This window comes from Pseudopodoces humilis, chromosome 29, assembly GCF_049639895.1.
Source record: "Pseudopodoces humilis isolate 2021_Gansu_Grassland_sample_001 chromosome 29, ASM4963989v1, whole genome shotgun sequence".
Classification (NCBI taxonomy): Eukaryota; Metazoa; Chordata; class Aves; order Passeriformes; family Paridae; genus Pseudopodoces; species Pseudopodoces humilis.
In genome coordinates, this window is record NC_142228.1 from 1,469,238 (window position 1) to 1,489,851 (window position 20,614).

Consider the following 20,614-nt stretch of genomic DNA (forward strand, 5'->3'; position numbering starts at 1 on the left):
CTCTTGAGATAAAATTCATTTTAGTTTTTCCATCCCCAGTTCTTCAAGGTTTAAACTGCAGAATTTGAGGTCAAAAGATGGGGGAAAAGCTGAAGGGATGGGTGTAAGGCATTAAAAATATTCTAGATGTAATGGAATAGAATAAACCCTACAAACAGACTCCACTAAACCACTTCAAACCAAATTTTAAACTCTGATTTTACTACGAGTGAGGAACAGAATTAGTTCACAGGACATCCCAGAAGTGTTGCTGCCACCTTGGACAAGAAAGTTCACAGGTGGAGGAGCATCCTTGGGCTCCTCACCCATAAATTAACAGGAAAAATTCTCTTTTCTTGAGGTTTTTGGGCTAAATTCAGTTAAAATAAAATGAGCAGCATCACTTGAAACCTCGCAGGCTTGAGAAAGCAAAGGCAGATGTGCCTGACCTGGCTCCCACCTGCAGAGGTGTCAGTGCACACCTCAGGTAAAAAGAGATAAATCAGGCTAAAGGGGGTAAATTAGCTAAAAGGGGCAAATTGAGGGGTGGAGAGGAGGAGGAAGGGGGATGAGGAAGATCAGGAGGCTCCATCAGGGAACTGGGAGATGCTCCCAGCCCCCCTGGGGCTCTCCTGTCCCTTCCCTCTCCTGTCAAAGGCTCTTCCCACATCCTGTGGTGGGGACAGGCCTGAATTCCACATCCTCATCCTCCTGCTTCATCCTCCTCGTCCTCCTGCTTCATCATCCTCACCCTCACCCTCACGGACTCAGCTCCCTCCCAGCCTGGACCATTCCATGTCCCCATCCCACACAAATCCTTGGTGCCAGCCCAAGCTCTGATCTCATCCAGTCCTGCCTCTCACAAAGCAAAGTAAAAACGAAAGCTTGGAGTAAATCCCACAAGGCAGAGAGGAAAAACGAAACCTTGGAAAATCCACATCTCCCCCAGCTCTTCCCAACACCTGGAAATCAGGACCATGAGCAGCTCCTGCCCATCACCCCAAAATCCTTCATGCCACACAGCCCTGGAGCTCCAGGCTCAACTGGGGGGTCCTGACACTCCACCAGCACCAATCCAGGGGATTTTCCCTCAAAACTGAGGTGCAGCACAAAGGCTGCATCAATCCTGCTTTGGAGGGGGCCTCACACTCCTTCCAACAGCACCAGAATCCCAGAACCTCTGTGCCTTTCCCACTTCACACCAGGCCAGGGGAGGGAATGGCTGCTGGGGTGACGGGTGACAGTTCTGGGGGTGATAACGGGGGTGTGACGAGGACAGCACCGAGACACCGGGACCCAGCACCCCCCAGTGCTCCCCATCCCTGCAAGGACCAGCCAGAGCTGCAGCCCCACACCTTGACTAAGCAAAAACCCTTCCCAACCACCACCAGCCTCAAACCCCCCGCTCCAGCACAGCCGTTACACCCGGCAGTTCGGGGGTTTTTTAATCCCTTTCTTTTCTTTTTTTCAGATTTCTTTCCCTCCTCAAATTTAAGGTCACGGGGGGTGCAACTGCCCCTGCCCAGCCGAGCCTCCCTCCCCCACCAGCCGCCCCTGAGCTCCTCCCCAGAGTCCCGGAGCTCCGATCCCGCCCGGGCGGGCTCTCGGGGGGATGCGGCGGTCCCCGTGGCCCGAGCAAAAGGACCGGACAGGGGTCCCGAGGGCACCAGAACTGGGCAGCAGGGCTGGGCGGAGGTCCCACGGGCAGTAGGACCGGACACTAGAACCGGGCAGCAGGACTGGGCAGGGATCCCGCGGACAGCAGGGCTGCGAGAGGATCCCGTAGGACCGGACGCTAGAACCGGCCGGGGGTCCCGCGGCTACTAGGAGCGGGCGGAAGGACTGGGCGGGGGTGCGGCGGGCACTAGGACGGAACAGGGGTCCCGCGGGCGCTGGAAGCGGCCGGTGGGGCCGCTCGGGGTCCCCGCGGGCGGCCGGGCTTTAGGACCGGGCGGCGCCCGGGGCCGCGATGGCCGCGGTGGCCGCACATGGCCCGCGGCCGCTCCCGCACCGGCCCCGCCCCCCGGCCCGGCGCCGCGGGCTGGTTTGCTGCCGGGGCCGCAGGGCGCCCCCTGATTGCCCGGCCCGTCCGCCGGGCGCGGGCAGGGGCGGCAGCGGCCATGGCGGCCGGGCCGGGCCGGGCCGAGCCGGGCGGGGCGGGGGGGCCGCGGAGCGCTCGGGGCAGCGCCGGCCCCGCCACCGCCGCCGGCCCCCCCCCCCTCGGGCCCCCCCCGAGCGCCCCCCAGGTTCTCGATGCCCGCCTGCTCCAGGACCTTCTGCGCCGCCCCGAGCTCCGAGCAGTCTGCGGAGGGGAAACCGGCGTCAGCCGCGGCCCAACCGCCGGGGCCCTCAGGCTCCGAGCGCGCTCCTCACCGTGCCCGGGAGGCTCCCCGCCGCCTCGGTTCCCGCCCGCCCCACGGCCTCCCCCGCCGCCCACGCCCTCCCCGGGGCTGCGGGGGCCGCCTCGGCCGCCCCGCGGGTTGCGCGGCCCCCGCCCCGCCCGGCCCCGCCGGGCCTGCCCGCCCCGGCGCCCTCAGCCCTCAGCCCGCTCCCTACCCGGCGAGACCGTCTTCTCTAGGATGGTGATGAGCTCCATGGCGGCGGCGTGGCGGCTCCGGCGCCGGCGGGAGGAGGAGGAGGAGGGGAAGGGGAGGGGGGGGAAGCGGGGCGGGCCGGAGGAGGGGAGGGAGGGGAAGGGCGGAAAGCCGGGGCCTGCCCCGCGGAGGCGGCGGGCGGGGGCGGTGTGGCGGATCCCGGTGCGGCTGTGGGGCGGTGGGGGGAGACTATTTAAAAAAAAAAAAAAAAAAAAAAAAAAAAAAAAAAAAAAAAAAAGGAAAAAAAACCAAAAAAAAAAAGGGAAAAAAAAAAAAAAAAAGAGGGGGCCGCGCGAGCGGGGAGGCGGCGGCGCGCGCGCGCACCGGGCGGCGGAGGGATACGCCAGGAGGCCCCGCGCGCGCGCCCCGCGCCCGCCGCGCTGATTGGTCCGCGGGGCCCCCCCGGTGCGGCGCGCGCCCCTTCCTATTGGCTGGGCGGGCGGCGCGAGGCCATTGGCGGGGGGGGGGGACCCGAGGGGGGGGAACGGGGGAGGAAAGAGAAGGGGCGGAGCCTCCGGCGGCGCGCGCGGGGATTGGGCGGGGCCGGGACGGGACCATTGCCGCGGGGTGGGGGGGGGGGGGGGGAGGCGTGACCACGTGGGGCCGCGGGTGGGGCCGGCACCGGGACCACCGGGGCGGGCAGCGGGGTCACCGGCACCGCTGGTGGGTCCCGGCCGTGCCTGGAGCGGCTCCGTCCGCGGCGGGCGCGGGAAGCGGCGGCAGCGGCTCCCAGCACCGGCACCGGAACCGTCTTGGGAGGAGCCACGTGCTGGGCGCGCAGCGGGAAGCGGAGCCGGCGCGCGTTTCCCGGGGCTGTGCCCCGGTGTGTCCGTGTGTCCCTCCGGGACCGGCATCCCGCAAGAAGCGGCACCGTATCCCGCCAGCCGGTGCCGGTGACCGGGCGGGGCCCCGGGGCGAGGATTGAAGCGCTCCCCGAGGAGACAGCCCCGCCAGAAGCCGCCCTGCACCGGCTCCGGTGTCCCCCGAGCGGCTCGGGACGGGCAGCGGGGTCCCTGCGCATCCCGGAGTGTCCCCACACCGGGGCGACACCGGGCACAGCCGAGGGATGCGGGAATGGGAAGGGAAAGAGGGAGAACGGCAGGACCGAGTGACCAATTAACGGGCCGTAACGGGGAGCCGTAATTAGTGACACATCGCGGAAACACCGCGGGGACAAGCGGCAATTACCGGGCCACAGCCCCGGCCCCTCCCGCGGCTGGGAGGCACCGGGAAGGGCCGGGATGAGCACCGGGAGAGGCGAGCGGCGCCCCGGGCGGGGGAGCGCCGCGCTCGGCCCTTTCATCATCCCAAAGCTCCCGAAGGATTCCTGGGAAAGGGACGCGCTCCAGAAACGGGATCCGCTGGAATGCGGGGAGAAGGGGGAGCGCGGCTGGGAAAGGGCGGGGTTAGGCGGGGTTTGGGGAAGGAATTCCTGCTGGGAACAGGCTGGAAGAGCGCTGGGAGAGCTCCCCGTGGGATGGTGGTGATCCCGAAACTCTTGGAACTCCAGGAGTTTTGGGTTGGATTTGTTGGGTTGGGTTTTTGGGCGCTGGAGCAGCTCCCTGTGGAGGACTCGTGGTCCCAGAGCTCTCAGAGCTCCAGGAGTTTTGGGATGGGGATTTTGGGTGGATTTTGGGTGGATTTTGGGTTTGAGCCGATTCCCCATGGAATGGTGGTGATCCCAAAACTCTTGGAAGTCCAGGAGTTTTGGGTTGGGTTTGTTGATATTATGGGTTGGGTTGGATTTTGAGTTGGATTTTGGGGTTTTTCCTCAGAGGGTGGTGGAGCTCTCCATGGAACGGTGGTGATCCCAAGCTTTCCAAAGCTGAAGGAATGTTTGTCCAGGGATGGCCAGGGTGGGGTTTTGGGGTGTCCTGCAGGGCCGGATGATCCCTGAGGGTCCCTTCCAGCTCAGGATATTCCGGGATTGCCGGAAGGCTGCGGCAGGACAGGGGAGGATGGTTTCAAAGCGGAAGAGAATTGATTTAGATGAGCTAAAAGGAAGAAGTTTTTAGCAGGAGGCTGTAAAAACGCTGCAGGGATTTCCCAGGGAAGCTGTGGCTGTCCCTGGATCCGTCATTCCCTGGAAAAATCCAGGATACAGGGAATGTCCGTCATTCCCTAAAAAATCCGGGTTTTGGGGAATATCCCATCACCCCAGGACAGTGGGAAGGAGATTAAAGCTCATCCAAGGACACTTCCAGGGATGTGGCAGCCACAATTCCCTGGTTAATCACCACAATTCCTTCATTAATCGCCAAATTTCCTCATTAATTACCAAAATTCCCTCATTAATTACCACAATTCTCTCATTAATTGCCCTCTCCTCACCCTAAAATCTCCTTCTCCTGCCCTTTTCCCTGGAATCGCTTTGCCTCTAAAGATTTCCCATGGAACAGAACAATCCCAAATTTAATTGGGAATTTAATTCCTCCGGGGAATTTCCTCACCCCAAAATCTCCTCCGTCCTCATCCTGCACCACTTGGCCTCCAGGCAATAAAAATAAAGATTTCCTATGGGAAGGAGGAATCCCGAAATTCCTGGATTCCCAGGAAACCCAGCCCCGCTCCCTCCGGGGTTGTTTTGGTTTTGTCTGTGTGCAGGGAGCAGAAGGGAAAGGTTTAGTCTGGGGAAAAAGCTGCTGCTGACTCCAGGGAAACGCAGAATTCCCAAACCAACCCCGGGAACCTCAAAATTCCCATTTTTGGGGTGATTCCCCACCCTGGGAGTGTTTCCATAATGTGATTCTGTCAAACTTTGCGCTGTTTGATAGAATTTTTTTATTTATGATTAGTTTTTTTCTGTTGTTTCTGTGTTGAATCCAGTCCTGGGCGGTTCTGGAGTGCCTGAGGGTGGTTTTTATTCCGATTCCTCGGGCTCTGTGAGCCAAAACTCTGCCCTGGTGCCTCAGGAGGGTCCTGGCAGTGACACCTTGGCCTCTGCTGTCCCCTCAGGCCTTTGGGTCCTTTCAGGCTCCAAATAAACCCAGCTTTGGGTCCTTTCAGCTTTCAAATAAACCCAGCTTTGGGTCCTTTCAGGCTCAAAATAAACCCAGATTTGGGTCCTTTCAGGCTCAAATAAACCCAGATTTGGGTCCTTTCAGGCTCAAATAAACCCAGATTTGGGTCCTTTCAGGCTCCAAATAAACCCAGATTTGGGTCCTTTCAGGCTCCAAATAAACCCAGCTTTGGGTCCTTTCAGGCTCTAAATTAAACCCAGTTTTGGGTCCGTTAAGGCTCAAATAAACCCAGATTTGGGTCCTTTCAGGCTCTAAATTAAACCCAGTTTTGGGTCCTTTAAGGCTCAAATAAACCCAGCTTTGGGTCCTTTCAGGCTCAAATAAACCCAGCTTTGGGTTCTTTCAGGCTCTAAATTAAACCCAGTTTTGGGTCCTTTCAGGCTTTAAATTAAACCCAGTTTTGGGTCCTTTAAGGCTCAAATAAACCCAGCTTTGGGTCCTTTCAGCTTCCAAATAAACCCAGCTTTGGGTTCTTTCAGGCTCTAAATTAAACCCAGTTTTGGGTCCTTTCAGGCTCAAATAAACCCAGATTTGGGTCCTTTCAGGCTCCAAATAAACCCAGATTTGGGTCCTTTCAGGCTCAAATAAACCCAGTTTTGGGTCCTTTCAGCCTTCAAACAGAACACAAGGTGAGGACATGAATTTCACATTGACATTTTTATTAACGCCAACTGTTTTAAATCTTTTTTTGTTTGTTTATTTTGTACTCTTTTTTTTTTTGTTGCTGGTTTTTTTTTTAGGATATTTTTGTGATTTTTTTTTTTTTTTTCTGTAACCCTTTTCATTTTTTTAAACAATAGCACAAAAATGTCTGGAGGGGAAGCAGTCTGACAAGTTAAATCTGATGACCTTCCGAAAAAAATTTAACAGTTAAAGCCACACCAAATACGAATTCCTGTTAAAAGAAAATAAGGGGGGAAAAAAAAAAGGAGGAAAAAAAAAAAAATGACAAAAAATAATAAAAATAAAAGCTGGAACTCCAACCTTTGTGTATTAGAGGGTGGCTGGTTAGTAGGACCACGCTGCTTTGGGAGGGGATGATGGCACAGCTTCATCATCATCATCATCATCATCATTTTAAGGCTTCAGAATCCAATTTTCCAGCGAAATCACGGCGAGGAAAAGGGGAAGTTGGATCCTCTGGAGAAGGAGGGCAGGGCAGCCCCCACATCCCCCTGCTCGGGGAGGAAATGGGAAATAAAATCAAACTGCACCAACCTTTCTGTTTTTAATGTGGCTGTGAGAGGATTTCCTTTACAATGCCGAGCTCTGCACGAAGGACATCAGCGAGAGGGGATGGGGGAACCCAACAGAAACAGAACAGGGGGGTTTGGGGTTGTTTTGGGGTTGTTTTGGGTTTTTTTTTTGGGGGGGTTTTTGTTGTTGTTGCTGAGACAAAAGGGAAAGGGGGAACCCTACAATCCTCGGGGTGATCTCCCCAAAACCTTGCACGGGTTCTGTCAAAGCACAGCTGGCCCAGGGATCCCCACTCCTGCCTCAGACTGACCTAAAAACCCCTGGTTTCGTCTTTTTTTAGGGTGTAAAAAACAGAACATCTGTCAGTAAGAGTGTCAGGAAAGGGGAGGGAGGGGTGTTAAATATTTTAACCACTGACAAGGCTTGAGGAAGTTTCACAGTTTTGTTATGCTCTATTTTATTACTATCATATTTACAGATTTTTTTTTTTCTCTCTCTCTTATTTTTTTTTGTGTTTTTGTATTATTTTTTTTTTCTCTCTTTCTCTCTCTCTCTCTCTTTCTGCAGAATCGCTGATAAGATTTTTTTTTTTTGTTGTTGTTTTGTTTTTCCAAACAGAATTTTTCCCAAATTCTTGGAGTGTGTGAGCAGGAACCGGTTAAACTCTACATTCACGGTCCAATCCCCACGGGCTTGAGGAGGAGGAGGAGAGGGAGGAAGAGGAGGAAATAAACATAAAAAAAAGAAAAAAAAACAAGAAAAAAAACACCCCAAGAAACCAAAAGTAAGAAAACAAAAAAAAAAAAAAAGAAAAAAAAAGAAAAAAATAAAGAAATGGTAAAGAAAAAATAAAGGAAAATAAACAAAAAATAAATTAAAATAAAGAAAAAGTAAAGAAAAAATAAAGAAAAATAAACTAAAAATAAAAAATAAACCAAAAAATAAACAAAACTTAAATTTAAAATAAACAAAAAATAAATTAAAAGTAAACCAAAAATAAACCAAAAAATATACAAAAAATAAACTAAAAATAAATTTAAAATAAACAAAAAAAGCAGAAAATAAACAAAAAATAAACTAAAAACAAACCAAAAATAAACCAAAAAATAAACAAAAATAAGCAGAAAATAAAAAATTAAAAATAAAACAAAAAACAAAATATAAGCAAAAACCAAACAAAAATTAAATAAAAAATAAACAAAAAATAAATGAAATATAAACCAAAAAATAAACAAAAATAAACAAAAATAAACAAAAATAATCAAAAAATAAACAAAAATAAACAAAAATAAACAAAAAATAAACAAAAATAAACAAAAATAAACAAAAATAAACAAAAAATAAGCAAAAATAAACAAAAAACCAACAGAAAAAAGGGAAAAAAATCTAAAAAAAACCCCAAACAAATCTCCCGAATTCTTGGCTGGGGGGTCAGGGCTGGGGGGCTCCTCCCTGGTCCCCTGGGCTGCGCTGGGGCCGCTGCTGGCGCCGGGGGCTCACACGGGGGCTCGGCGCTGCTGCAGGAAGTGCTGGATGCTGTCGGCGTCGCGCCGCAGCCACGCCGCGTTGAGCAGGATGTTCTCGCAGCACTGCTGCACCGTGCGCTCCGCAGACGGAGCGGGGTGGCTCTCGAAGAACGCCTGAGGGGAGAAGGAAACAGCTGGGAGAAGGTTCTGGGTGGCACCGGCAGCGGGAGGGGTCAATGGGAAGGGGGAATGGTGGAGTGGGGTGGGGTGGGGTGGAGGAGGGGGAAAATCAGGGGACAGAGCCACAGCCCTGGGGACCTGCAGGGATGGGAAATGTTCCCAGGGATGGGGAAACGCCTGCAGGGATGGGGAAATGCTTCCAGGGATGGGGAAACGCCTGCAGGGATGGGGAAATGCTTCCAGGGATGGGGAAATGCTTCCAGGGATGGGGAAATGCTTCCAGGGATGGGGAAATGCTTCCAGGGATGGGAAATGTTCCCAGGAAAGGGAAATGTTGAATGGGGAAACGCCTGCAGGGATGGGGAAATGCTTCCAGTTTGGCCAGACGGTGACCCCAGGGATGGACAGTGACCCCAGGGATGGACAGTGACCCCAGGGATGGACAGTGACCCCAGGGATGGATGGACAGTGACCCCAGGGATGGATGGACAGTGACCCCAGGGATGGATGGACAGTGACTCCAGGGATGGATGGACAGTGACTCCAGGGATGGATGGACAGTGACCCCAGGGATGGATGGACAGTGACCCCAGGGATGGATGGACAGTGACCCCAGGGATGGATGGACAGTGACCCCAGGGATGGATGGACAGTGACTCCAGGGATGGATGGACAGTGACCCCAGGGATGGACAGTGACCCCAGGGATGGATGGACAGTGACCCCAGGGATGGATGGACAGTGACCCCAGGGATGGATGGACAGTGACCCCAGGGATGGATGGACAGTGACTCCAGGGATGGACAGTGACCCCAGGGATGGACAGTGACCCCAGGGATGGATGGACAGTGACTCCAGGGATGGATGGACAGTGACCCCAGGGATGGACAGTGACCCCAGGGATGGACAGTGACCCCAGGGATGGACAGTGACCCCAGGGATGGATGGACAGTGACTCCAGGGATGGATGGACAGTGACCCCAGGGATGGACAGTGACCCCAGGGATGGATGGACAGTGACCCCAGGGATGGACAGTGACCCCAGGGATGGATGGACAGTGACCCCAGGGATGGACAGTGACTCCAGGGATGGATGGACAGTGACCCCAGGGATGGACAGTGACCCCAGGGATGGACAGTGACCCCAGGCCAGGCTGGCTGGGCACTCTCACATTTCCTCCTGGAGCCCTTCCCAGGGCTGCTGTGACATTTTCCTGGGACAGGAGTTATCCCAGCCTCCCTCCAAGCATTTCCATTTTCCTGGGAAAATCCTTTTCCCAGGATTTGTCAGATCACCTCTCACTCTGCAAGGTGAGGAGGCTCAGACACGGGGAATTCTCCACTAAAAGCTCGGGAATTCTCTTGGAAAAGAGCTGGGATTTAATTAGGGGTGGTTTTTCTGCTCAGTGTTTTGCAAAAAAAAAATTTTAAAAATTTAATTCTAATGCAAAATTCTCTGTAAAATTATTTCTGCTATTAAATCTTTGCTAAGTCAAGTCACTAAATGATAAAAAGGACAGAGCCAGCTCAGGGCTCAGCTGACCCTTGGAATAAAAATTCCTTCTGAGTGTTTTCCTAACAGGAAAGCACTAATTAACAAATTAACAGCCCTATTTTAAAGTTTCTTCTTCCAGGATGTTCCTGGAAAAATGTGGGGAACAAATCAAAAATGAATTCCACACCCACCCTCAGAGCTCGACCAGTGATGGAAGTGGGAATAATTCTGAATATTTAAAAGTTTTCTTTTTCTGGGGAGGCTCAGAGCTGCTGCCAAACTCTGCTGGATTTTATCAAAGTTGAAATGAATGAAGCAGAAATCAGTGGAAAATCCAGATTCCTTCCAAAATGCTGATTTAAGGCATTTCTGTAATATTTTACCCAACCTAAAAAGGGTCAGTCTGGGGACAGAACAACAAAATCCACCAGGATTTAACTCTTCCAGCCAGAGCACCCCAAGTTTATCAGTGACTAATTAAAGAAATTCTTTAATTAAAGCTTCTTACCTTCACTTCTGCAGCCATTTTATCGTTTGCAAATCCATCCACTGTCAGCTGAAGAGGGAAAAAAACCCAAAATTAGGGTGAAATTCAACATTTCCAGTCCCAGGTGTGAGGGAAGGGCTTTTCCTCGGGGCCCCACGTACCTTTATTAATCTGGATATTAAGAATCCACCCTGGTATCGATTATAAAGCTCCTCCCAGTTGTCCCTTACGAATTTCCAAGCAGCTTTCCTGCCCTGCTTGCTGCCTCCAGCCACTCCTCCAATCACTGACACCGTGTCCTGGGGACGTACCTCTTCCTGGGGGTGGAAATCTTGTCAATATTCCACGTTTTTCCCAATAATTTTGACACCTTGGGTTAAGGTTTTAGGCGTTTCCACACTCAGTCTGTCGATTAAAGCGCTTTTTTTTATCCCAAAATTTAATGTGCAACTCAAAGCTTGAAGGAAAAGCAAATCTCTGAGTTATTCTGAGGTTATATCCACAAAAAAAAAAAAAATTGATTTTTATTTAAAACTGGAGAGATTTAGAAAGATCATTTTGGCTCTTTGGTAAATTGAGAGGTAAAAGTGCATTTTGGCTTCCTGGCAATTGGTGCTGGAAGCACTGCCAGGAAAATTGGGATGAACTTCCACAGGGAATCAGAAAATCCCCACATCTGAAATCAGGAAATCTGAAAATCAGAAAATCTGCTTGGAGCAGGAGTCTCCAACCAGACCCATCAGAGTTTTCTTTACTCCAAACCAGCTCATTCAGATTTTTTCTTAATTTGGAACCAACTCACTCAAATTTTTGTTAATTTGGAACCATCTCAGTTAAAATTTTTCTTGATTTGGAATCACCTCAGTCAAATTCTTCTTAATTTAGAACTCTCTCAGTTAAATTTTTGTTCATTTGGGTCCACTTCAGTCAAATTTTTCTTAATTTGGAACCACCTCAGTTAAATTTTTGTTCATTTGGAACCATCTCAGTCAAATTTTTGTTCATTTAGAACCACCTCAGTTAAATTTTTGTTCATTTGGGACCACTTCAGTCAAATTTTTCTTAATTTGGAACCACCTCAGTTAAATTTTTGTTCATTTAGAACTATCTCAGTTAAATTTTTGTTCATTTGGAACCATTTGAGTTAAATTTTTGTTAATTTGGAACCATTTGAGTTAAATTTTTGCTAATTTGGAACCATTTGAGTTAAATTTTTGCTAATTTGGAACCATTTGAGTTAAATTTTTGCTAATTTGGAACCATTTGAGTTAAATTTTTGTTAATTTGGAACCATTTGAGTTAAATTTTTGCTAATTTGGAACCATTTGAGTTAAATTTTTGTTCATTTGGAACCATCTCAGTTAAATTTTTCTTAATTTGGAACCATCTCAGTTAAATTTTTCTTAATTTGGAACCATCTCAGTTAAATTTTTCTTAATTTGGACCCACCTCACTCGAGACTTCTCTTAACTTGGAACCAACCCCCTCAGGATTTTTCTTAATTTGGAATTTCCTCACCAAAAACTCCGAAGACACAACTCAAAGCTGGACCCCTGAGGAGAATTCCTGCAGTTCTGAGCCCACCCTGCTCTCCCCACCAGGAATTCCCTGGGGAATATCCCAAAGGAAAGGGATTTTTCCCGGGAACTCACCGAAAGTGCAAAGGTGAGAACTTTTTGGATCAGCTCTGGCTGGGAGATGGCTCCGAGGACGCGCTCGATCCGGTTCTTCTCCTCCTGCATGTCGGCCTGCTTGTGCAGCTGCAGGGGGAAACACGCCCCAAATATTAATTAGTAATTAATTCCACGCCTAATGAACCCTCTGTGGGTGCCAGGGCTGCTAATTACTCATCAAACCCAAACTGGCCTCGGCGGTGGCTCCGTTAATCCCAAGGAATGAACGGATTTTCAGCAGGACAGGGAGAAATTCCCAAGGGAATTTCACAGCAGGAGCCGGGATTGGGGCTGGCTGTGGATAAATCCCAGCCCAGAGGGATTTTTGAGGGAGAAATTCCCACTGGAATTTCACAGCAGGAGCCAGGATTGGGGCTGGCTGTGGATAAATCCCAGCCCAGAGGGATTTTTGAGGGAGAAATTCCCACTGGAATTTCACAGCAGGAGCCGGGATTGGGGCTGGCTGTGGATAAATCCCAGCCCAGAGGGATTTTTGAGGGAGAAATGGGGGATTTTGGAGAGTGAGCACCCACCTTCAGCATGGTGTCCAGAGTGGAGCTGTCGCCGTGCTTCAGCACGGTCACGTAGACCTGGGAGAAAACCAGGAATGACTTCCAAAAAAAAAAAAAAACCACAAAACTTTGGGAAATGCAGCAATTTTATATGGAATTGGGTCGGAATTCCCAAATCTGGAAGCGCCAGCACTGCTCCCTCCCGGGTTTTAACTCTGCCTTAGAAAGATGCTTCAACTCTTTGATGTTTTTCCTCCATTTCAGGAAAATCTGGGAAATTCCAGAAGTGGGATGACCAAAAAAAGAGGGATTTCCACCCTTCCCTTTGGAATACACCTGCCAGGGGGGTGGGGAGAGGTTTTGGGGACCCCCAAACCCCCCCAGGACCTACAGGACTCCTCAGGTCAGCGGACAGGATGTGCTTCCCTTCCACGTGCTCCTTGAACCGGCGCCGGGCCTCTTCCAGCGTCGCCTTGTGCCCGGCTTTTCCCAGTTTTCCCAAGACCAGACCCCTCAGGAGGGCATCTAGGTGGCCTAGGAGTGAGGAAAAACGGAAAAAATGGGATTATTTGGGAGTTTTTCCCGGTTTTCCCAAGACCAGACCCCTCAGGAGGGCATCTAGGTGGCCTAGGAGTGAGGAAAAATGGAAAAAACTGATTTCCATCCTTGTAATCCAAGAATTTTCCTGCCCTGCAGCAGATGGAAAATGAAGCAGGGAATTTTTATCAAGGCAGGAGAAGTTTTACTATTTTAACTCCGTTTTTTAAGGATTGTTTGCCTGTTTTTAAGTATAAAAACACCCCTGAATGCCTCTTTCGGCCTCGTTTTCCTCCCTTCTCTCCCCACTTTCCTCCAAATCCCTGATGAGTTATTGACACACAATATTTCCAGGATTTCCCAGCAGTTTTCCCCCAAATCCCTGAAAATTTATTGACACACAATATTTCCAGAATTTCCCAGCAGAAATTGTCCCCGAATCCCATCATTTATTTTTAAATAAATACATTTAAAATAAAATTTTTATCTTCTAAATAAATATATTTATAATTTATTGACCTTCCAGATTCCCAAACTGATAAACTGAATTTCCCAGCGGCTTTCCCCCAAATCCCTGATAATTTTTTGACACTCAAGATTCCCAAATCCAATCCCAAATCCTGCTTGATTTATCAACACTCCAGAATCCCAACCCCATAATCAAATTTCCCAGTTTTCCCCCAAATCCCTGATGATTTTTTTGACACTCAAGATTCCCAAACCCCAAATCCTTCTTCCCAAATCCAATCCCAAATCCTGCTTGATTTATCAACACTCCAGAATCCCAACCCCATAATCAAACTTCCCAGTTTTCCCCCAAATCCCTGATGATTTTTTTGACACTCAAGATTCCCAAACCCCAAATCCAATCCCAAATCCTGCTTGCTTTACCCCGATTCCCAACCCCACAGCCGCATTTCCCAGCACAAAATCCCTGCTGATTTACCCACCCCAGGAGACCCTCCCCCAGAATTCCCCAGCAGAACTTTCCTACCCTCTCCAGGTTTGGGGTCCCAGCCCAGCCTCTCCCCGATGGGGGAGAAGACGTCTCTGATGAACACCTGGATGTCCTCGTGGAAATCCGTGTGGGACAGGAGCGTGGCCAGGATGCCCAGGTTGCAGCTCAGGTCGCTCCACACGGTGTAGTTGGGCTCGTTCACAAAAGCTTCCATCACTTTCAGCACCTCCACGGTGCTGATGATTCCAGCTCGGGCCTGGGAGAAAAAGAAAACAAAACAAAAGAAGGATTAATCCTGGTTTTTTTAATAGCTCATCAATTTTGTACCGATCCCAAAGGATTTTGCACCAGTCCCTGGTGCTGAGAGTCCCCAGAGGAGCTCTGGGGTTTGTGCTCTGCCCCAGTCCCAAAGGATTTTTCTCAATCCCAAAGGATTTTCTATATCCCAATTGATCTTGCCCCAATCCCAGAGGATTTTGCCCCAATCCCAGTGGATTTTCTCTATCCCAAGTGACTCTGCCCCAATCCCAGAGTATTCTGCCCCAGTCCCAGTGGATTTTCTCTATCCCAAGGGATTCTGCTCCAATCCCAGAGGATTCTGCTCCATTCCCAGAGGATTTTCTCTATCCCAAGGGATTCTTCCCCATTCCCAAGGGATTCTGTCCCATTCCCAGAAGATTCTGCCCCAATCCCAGAGGATTCTGCTTCATTCCCAGAGGATTTTCTCTGTTCCAGAGGATTCTCCCCAATTCCCAAGGGATTCTGCCCCATTCCCAGAGGATTCTCCCCCATTCCCAGAAGATTCTGCCCCATTCCCAAGGGATTCTGCCCCATTCCCAGAGGATTCTCCCCCATTCCCAGAAGATTCTCCCCCATTCCCAAGGGATTCTGCCCCATTCCCAAGGGATTCTGCCCCATTCCCAAGGGATTCTGCCCCATTCCCAGAGGATTCTGCCCCATTCCCAAGGGATTCTGCCCCATTCCCAAGGGATTCTGCCCCATTCCCAAGGGATTCTGCCCCATTCCCAGAGGATTCTGCCCCACTCCCAGAGGATTCTGCCCATCCTGGGGCTCACCAGGGAGAAGAGGTCGTTCTGCAGCCCCAGCCTGTCCACGGGGGGCAGGGACAGGTCCTTGATGGCCGGGATGAGGCTCTCGAGCATGGCCGGGCTGTACTGGGTGCGGTAAAACCCCACCGTGCCCAGGTTCAGCTGCCAGCACAAAAACATCACAAAAACCACACATTTTACATGGGTTTTCATCTAAAATATATTCCATGCTCATGCAGGTTCAAATGAAATTTATTTTGTGTTTGTGTGTTTAAATAAAATGTCATTTCTTGTTGCATGTATGTGTTTTTGTCTGAAATATATTTGATATTTGTGTATAATGAAATGAAATTTATTTAATGTTTATATATTTAAATAAAATTATTATTCATTATTCTATTATTTAGATTGTTTATTATTTATACCATTTATAGAATATTATATTATAGTATTGTTTATTACTATAGTATTTATATTATTTATAAATTTATTTTTTATTTATTTATTCATTATATATTATTTATTATTCGTTATATATTATTTATTATATCTATTATTTATTATTTGTCATAAACCCTTTATTAATGTAAATACAATATATATTATTAAAATATAAAAATATAAATTATAATATATTATAAATATAAAATGTAATTTGTTGTTATATGTTAAATAATTATAATTTTATAATTATATAAAATGTAATTTTTATTTATATACAGTTGTATAGAATATGTGTCTAAAATAAGTCTTTGTATACACCTTTGTATTTGAACTTATTTATTTAAAATTTATCTTTACAGATATTTATCTAAAATACATCTTTTTTATTTATACTTATTTATCTAAACTTTATCTTTGCATAAGATAAAGTTTTATTATTTATATTTACCTAAGACATCCTTGCATCTATATATATTTATCTAAGATATCTTTGTATTGTTATATATTTAAAATACACCTTTATATTTATGTATATTTACCTCAAATACATCATATTTATCTAAAAGATATCTTTATACATTTATCTAAAATATGTCTGTATACAAATTCATCTAAAATATTTTTGTATACAAAGATATCTAAAACATTTTTGTAAACATATTTATCTAAAATGTATCTGTATGTGTATTTTATACATAAAAAGCATATGTAGAAAGAGCACATATAGAAAAATAATATATTCAAGTATAGATTAATATAGTAAATATACAAATTAAAATTTTAGTATATATAACAATGTAGTATAGTATATATAAAAGTAATATAATGTATAGACATACATAGATAGGAATTTAAATATAAAGTAAGAGAATATATTTGATACATGGCATAAAGTATATCATAATTGTAATTATTATAATTATTATAATGGAATTGAGATAATAAAATAATAACAATAATAATAATAATAACAATAATAAAATAATAACAATAACCATGATAACAATGACTAAAAAAGCCACCACATCTCAACTCAAATCCTGCCTTTAATTTCAGTTTTTTCCAGGCTTGAATTCCCAAAAAAAATTCCAGTTGACATTGCAGGAAAATGAGAAAGGGGAGGAATGGGAGCCAAAACTCCACGGGGAGGCCCCTCCAGAGGAAACCCAAAATTCCAAGGGGAAATGGAAATGAAAGAGGGAAGAAGAAATTGGAATTTTCAGGACTCACCTTGACCCACTGCTCTGGTTTGGTGTCCTTCAACACCACGGTGAGCTCCGGTTTGTCCATCAAAATCTGCATTTTGGCACTGCTGGGGTCCTCGCTCGTGCAAATACTGATGGGCACCATCCACATGGGGAAATCCTCCCCTGGAAAAGAGGGAAAACAAGGAATCAGGGAAAAAAAACGGGTGGAAAACACTGGAAAACTGAGCTGAAATGGGTCCCAGGTGCGGGTTCAGCGCTGAAAATGAAATTGGGGGAAAAAAGGCTCAAATCTGAAGGTAGAAATCTGAAATGTCAGTTTTTAGAGGTAAAAATCTGAGGGGAAATTACAGTTTTAGTCTGAAGTAAAATGTCCGTTTTGGAGTTGAAAATTGGAAGGAAAATGTCTGTCTTAGAGGTAAAAATATCTGAGGGAAAGTGTCTGGTTTTGAGGTAAAAATCTGAGGGAAAATGTCTTTTTTTGAAGTAAAAATCTGAGGGAAAATGAGAGTTTTAGAGTAGAAAATCTGAAGGAAAATGACAGTTTTAGAGTTAAAACCCCCAAAAATCTTTAAACCAACTTTCAAGCCAAACATTTTAACTTAGATCAGCACGGAAGGCGAGTGGAATCAGTGCTGGAATCAGCAGTGGCTCCCACCTGAGGCGTTTTTATTTCATTTATTTCAGCACCACCACAAAGCAGCTGCTCCCCAGCCTTTCAGAGGGCCCTAAAATCGACATTTTTGAAGGAATTCTGAGCCAAGGAATGCTGATTTCCATGCCAGGATATGGAAACCATGAGTGGGAGAGGCCCAACCTTGGATTTCCTCAAGTTTTCCCTCCTGGATCCAGGCAGAGCACAGGCCTGAGGCTGTTTCAGCTCCCAAAAATTGCTGCTTTTGCATGAAAAGCAACAAAAAACAACAAATATCCCTTCAAAACTGGGGTATTTTGTGGTTCTGTGTCCACCCTGTTCCTGCTCCCACCTCTCTTACCAGTATATGGTCCACTGGCACAGAATTTCTTCTGGACCAACTTCAACACTTTGTCATCTTCTTGCTGAGGGAAAAAAAAATTTAAAAAAAGAAAAAAAAGGCAAGAAAATGAGAAAAGGGGATGATCAGCACGTTTAATACCAGTCTCTGCCCTCAGTTTCATGGAATAATTTGGGTTTTTCCCCTCAGAAAAAGGCTCTGCCTCAGGAGTTATTGCAGAGCACAAATCCCTGTCCCTGTTTTAACAGCCCCGGCCTGGATTTGCCGCCTGACTCCAGGCCCTGATCCTCCCTCATCCTGCAATCTTGTGGAATAAGCATAATTGGAGTGGAATTATTCCCTCCCCCCTGCTACAAACATTTCCCACACAGAGCAAAGTCAGCAAACTCCAGGGATCCAGGGAGTTTTGGGATGAATCCACGGGGATTTGGCACCTCCCTCCCGTCACAGCCAGAGCTGTGCCCACACGGAGCCTCCCCTGATCCAAGGGAATGCTCAAAATCAGGGAATGTTGTTAAATTTGATCCAAAATTAAGGCACAATTCCATTTTTATCACCCCTGATCCAAGGGAATGCTCAAAATGAGGGAATATTGTTACATTTCATCTGAAATTAAGGTACAATTCCGTTTTTACCATCCCTAATACAAAGGAATGCTGAAAATTGGGGAATAATTTTGGATCAAATTTAACAATAAAGCACAACTACATTTTTACCACCCCCGATCCAAGGGAACGCTCAAAATCAGGGAATATTGTTAAATTTGATCGAAAATTAAGGCACAATTCCATTTTTACCACCCCCGATCCAAGGGAACGCTCAAAATCAGGGAATGTTGTTAAATTTGATCCAAAACTAAAGCACAATTCCATTTTTATCACCCCCGATCCAAGGGAACGCTCAAAATCGGGGAATGTTGTTAAATTTGATCCAAAATTAAGGCACAATTCCGTTTTTACCTGCTCAGCCTCCACATAAATAAGTGGAAATCCCATTTGTTTGGTCCACGTGTTCATCACAGCAGCAATGGGTTTGCCACTGGCTTTTTCCAGGCTTTCCCAGAGATCCTCTGCAGGAGAAAAGGATCTGAATCAGGACTGCCAGAGTCTTCAGGTTTTATTAAGGGCAGGATAGGGAAAGTTGGGTTCTTAGTCCACCTTTTACACTTTTGTGTTTTATTGAAATTTAACAGATGACAGGCAAAAAAAATGGAAATAGTTTAAACCTCCTCAGGGAAGAGAGAGGGGAGAAGCAGCTTCTTTACTACTAAAAAACCCCAATCAATACACACCGTGATACAAAAATTAACATGAAATATTCAAAGAGAACAACATTTCCCTTTAGTTTTGGGGTTTTTTTATGTATTTTGTCAAAAATCCCTGACCAAACACCACGGATTGAATTTGGCTGATTGAGCTTTGATGTCCCCTCTTCCACATTTGTGCCTGATCCACAAAAATTAAAAGGTTTAAAAGCAAAAATATCAGACTTTGACCTGTTTAATCACAGGATAAATAATGCAAAAGGTTCTCTTGGCAAACCAAAGAATATTTATAAATTATAAATTAAATATAAATATAAATATAATTGTAAATTATAGCCGTGGTGACTCAGCCCTTGGAGATACCTTAGCCACATATTCCAGGGATCGAAAATCCCCAGGAATGCTGAATCCTGCCCGTGGCAGGGAACGAAACTGGGAACAAGCCAGGAATTCCCTGGAATTTCAATTATCTCAGGAGTTTTGAGTCCAGAAATTACTTTTGTGCCCATCCCAGTGAGCCGGTTACCTGTGGCAGCATTCCTCTGCTGGAACTTGGTCAGGTACAGGTTCATTCCTTTCCGAAAATCCTGGGAATAAACAAGTGGAGATGTCAGAGGGCTTTCCTATCCTCCCTCTGCTCCGCATTTATCCCCAGGAATCAGGCAGGGAATTTTTAAAATCATTAATTCCTTCTGTATTTCCCATTATCTCATTTCTCCCAGACAAGCTCAAACAGAGCTTGAAGTGGTGAAATTCTCAAAACACAGAAAGACATTTTTTTTTCTTTTAAACCCCAGTAATTTCAGTTATAAAAAAAAACCTGAAAATCTCCACCTGAGTAATTTTAGCTGTAAAAAAATGCCCTGAAAATGCCCAACTCCCATCTTTTTACCTCATCCCCAATGTAGTCGTGCAGCATCCGGATCACAGAGGCTCCCTTGCTGTAGGAAATGGCATCAAATATTTCATCCACCTCTGAGGGATGGCCCACACTGACCTGTGGGAAGCAGGACAACCCCCAGTGAGGATTTGGGCTACCAAAAAATGCGATTTGGCTCATGGCAGCGGTGCAGGGTTGAAAATCTGAGGGGAAATGTCAGTTTAAGAGGTGAAAATCGGAGGGAAAATCAGTTTTGGAGGTGAAAATCTGAGGGGAAATGTCAGTTTTAGAGGTGAAAATCTGAGGGAAAATCAGTTTTGGAGGTGAAAATCTGAGGGGAAATGTCAGTTTAAGAGGTGAAAATCGGAGGGAAAATCAGTTTTAGAGGTGAAAATCTGAGGGAAAATCAGTTTTGGAGGTGAAAATCTGAGGGGAAATGTCAGTTTTAGAGGTGAAAATCTGAGGGAAAATCAGTTTTAGAGGTGAAAATCTGAGGGAAAATAACAGTTTTAGGGTTGAAAATCTGAGGGAATATGTCAGTTTTAGAGGTGAAAATCTGAGGGAAAATCAGTTTTAGAGATGAAAATCTGAGAGAAAATGTCAGTTTTGGAGATGAAAATCTAAGGGAAAATGTCAGTTTTAGAGGTGAGAATTTGAGGGAAAATCAGTTTTAGAGGTGA

General features: G+C 46.9%; 2 protein-coding genes across 5 annotated transcripts in view; both read right to left on the bottom strand.

Annotated features, from left to right (window-relative positions):
• KPNB1 (karyopherin subunit beta 1) overlaps nucleotides 1–2,642 on the bottom strand; it is a 34,996-nt gene extending 32,354 nt beyond the window's left edge. The window contains exons 1-2 of the mRNA XM_088068049.1: nucleotides 2,536–2,642; nucleotides 2,217–2,281 (exon numbers count right to left, since the gene is read on the bottom strand). Of these exons, the coding sequence (XP_087924175.1) occupies nucleotides 2,217–2,281; nucleotides 2,536–2,575 (105 nt within the window). The 5' untranslated portion in view covers nucleotides 2,576–2,642. The remainder of the gene's footprint in view (nucleotides 1–2,216; nucleotides 2,282–2,535) is intronic.
• Nucleotides 2,643–6,231: 3,589 nt separating this feature from the next.
• The window catches only part of NPEPPS (aminopeptidase puromycin sensitive), a 52,286-nt gene continuing 37,903 nt past the window's right edge, over nucleotides 6,232–20,614 (bottom strand). For 3 of the 4 annotated variants that reach the window (XM_088068045.1, XM_088068046.1, XM_005533805.3), the window contains 14 exons: nucleotides 19,947–20,051; nucleotides 19,581–19,641; nucleotides 18,750–18,859; nucleotides 17,791–17,854; nucleotides 16,821–16,960; nucleotides 15,174–15,308; nucleotides 14,134–14,353; nucleotides 12,994–13,136; nucleotides 12,624–12,680; nucleotides 12,070–12,177; nucleotides 10,579–10,734; nucleotides 10,439–10,486; nucleotides 8,291–8,430; nucleotides 6,232–6,768 (listed from right to left, as the gene is read on the bottom strand). In XM_088068045.1, coding sequence (XP_087924171.1) covers nucleotides 6,666–6,768; nucleotides 8,291–8,430; nucleotides 10,439–10,486; nucleotides 10,579–10,734; nucleotides 12,070–12,177; nucleotides 12,624–12,680; nucleotides 12,994–13,136; nucleotides 14,134–14,353; nucleotides 15,174–15,308; nucleotides 16,821–16,960; nucleotides 17,791–17,854; nucleotides 18,750–18,859; nucleotides 19,581–19,641; nucleotides 19,947–20,051 — 1,590 coding nt within the window. In that variant the 3' untranslated portion in view covers nucleotides 6,232–6,665. Of the gene's footprint in view, nucleotides 6,769–8,197; nucleotides 8,431–10,438; nucleotides 10,487–10,578; nucleotides 10,735–12,069; nucleotides 12,178–12,623; nucleotides 12,681–12,993; nucleotides 13,137–14,133; nucleotides 14,354–15,173; nucleotides 15,309–16,820; nucleotides 16,961–17,790; nucleotides 17,855–18,749; nucleotides 18,860–19,580; nucleotides 19,642–19,946; nucleotides 20,052–20,614 lie in introns of those variants that run through there. The other variant, XM_088068047.1, reaches the window with a different exon arrangement.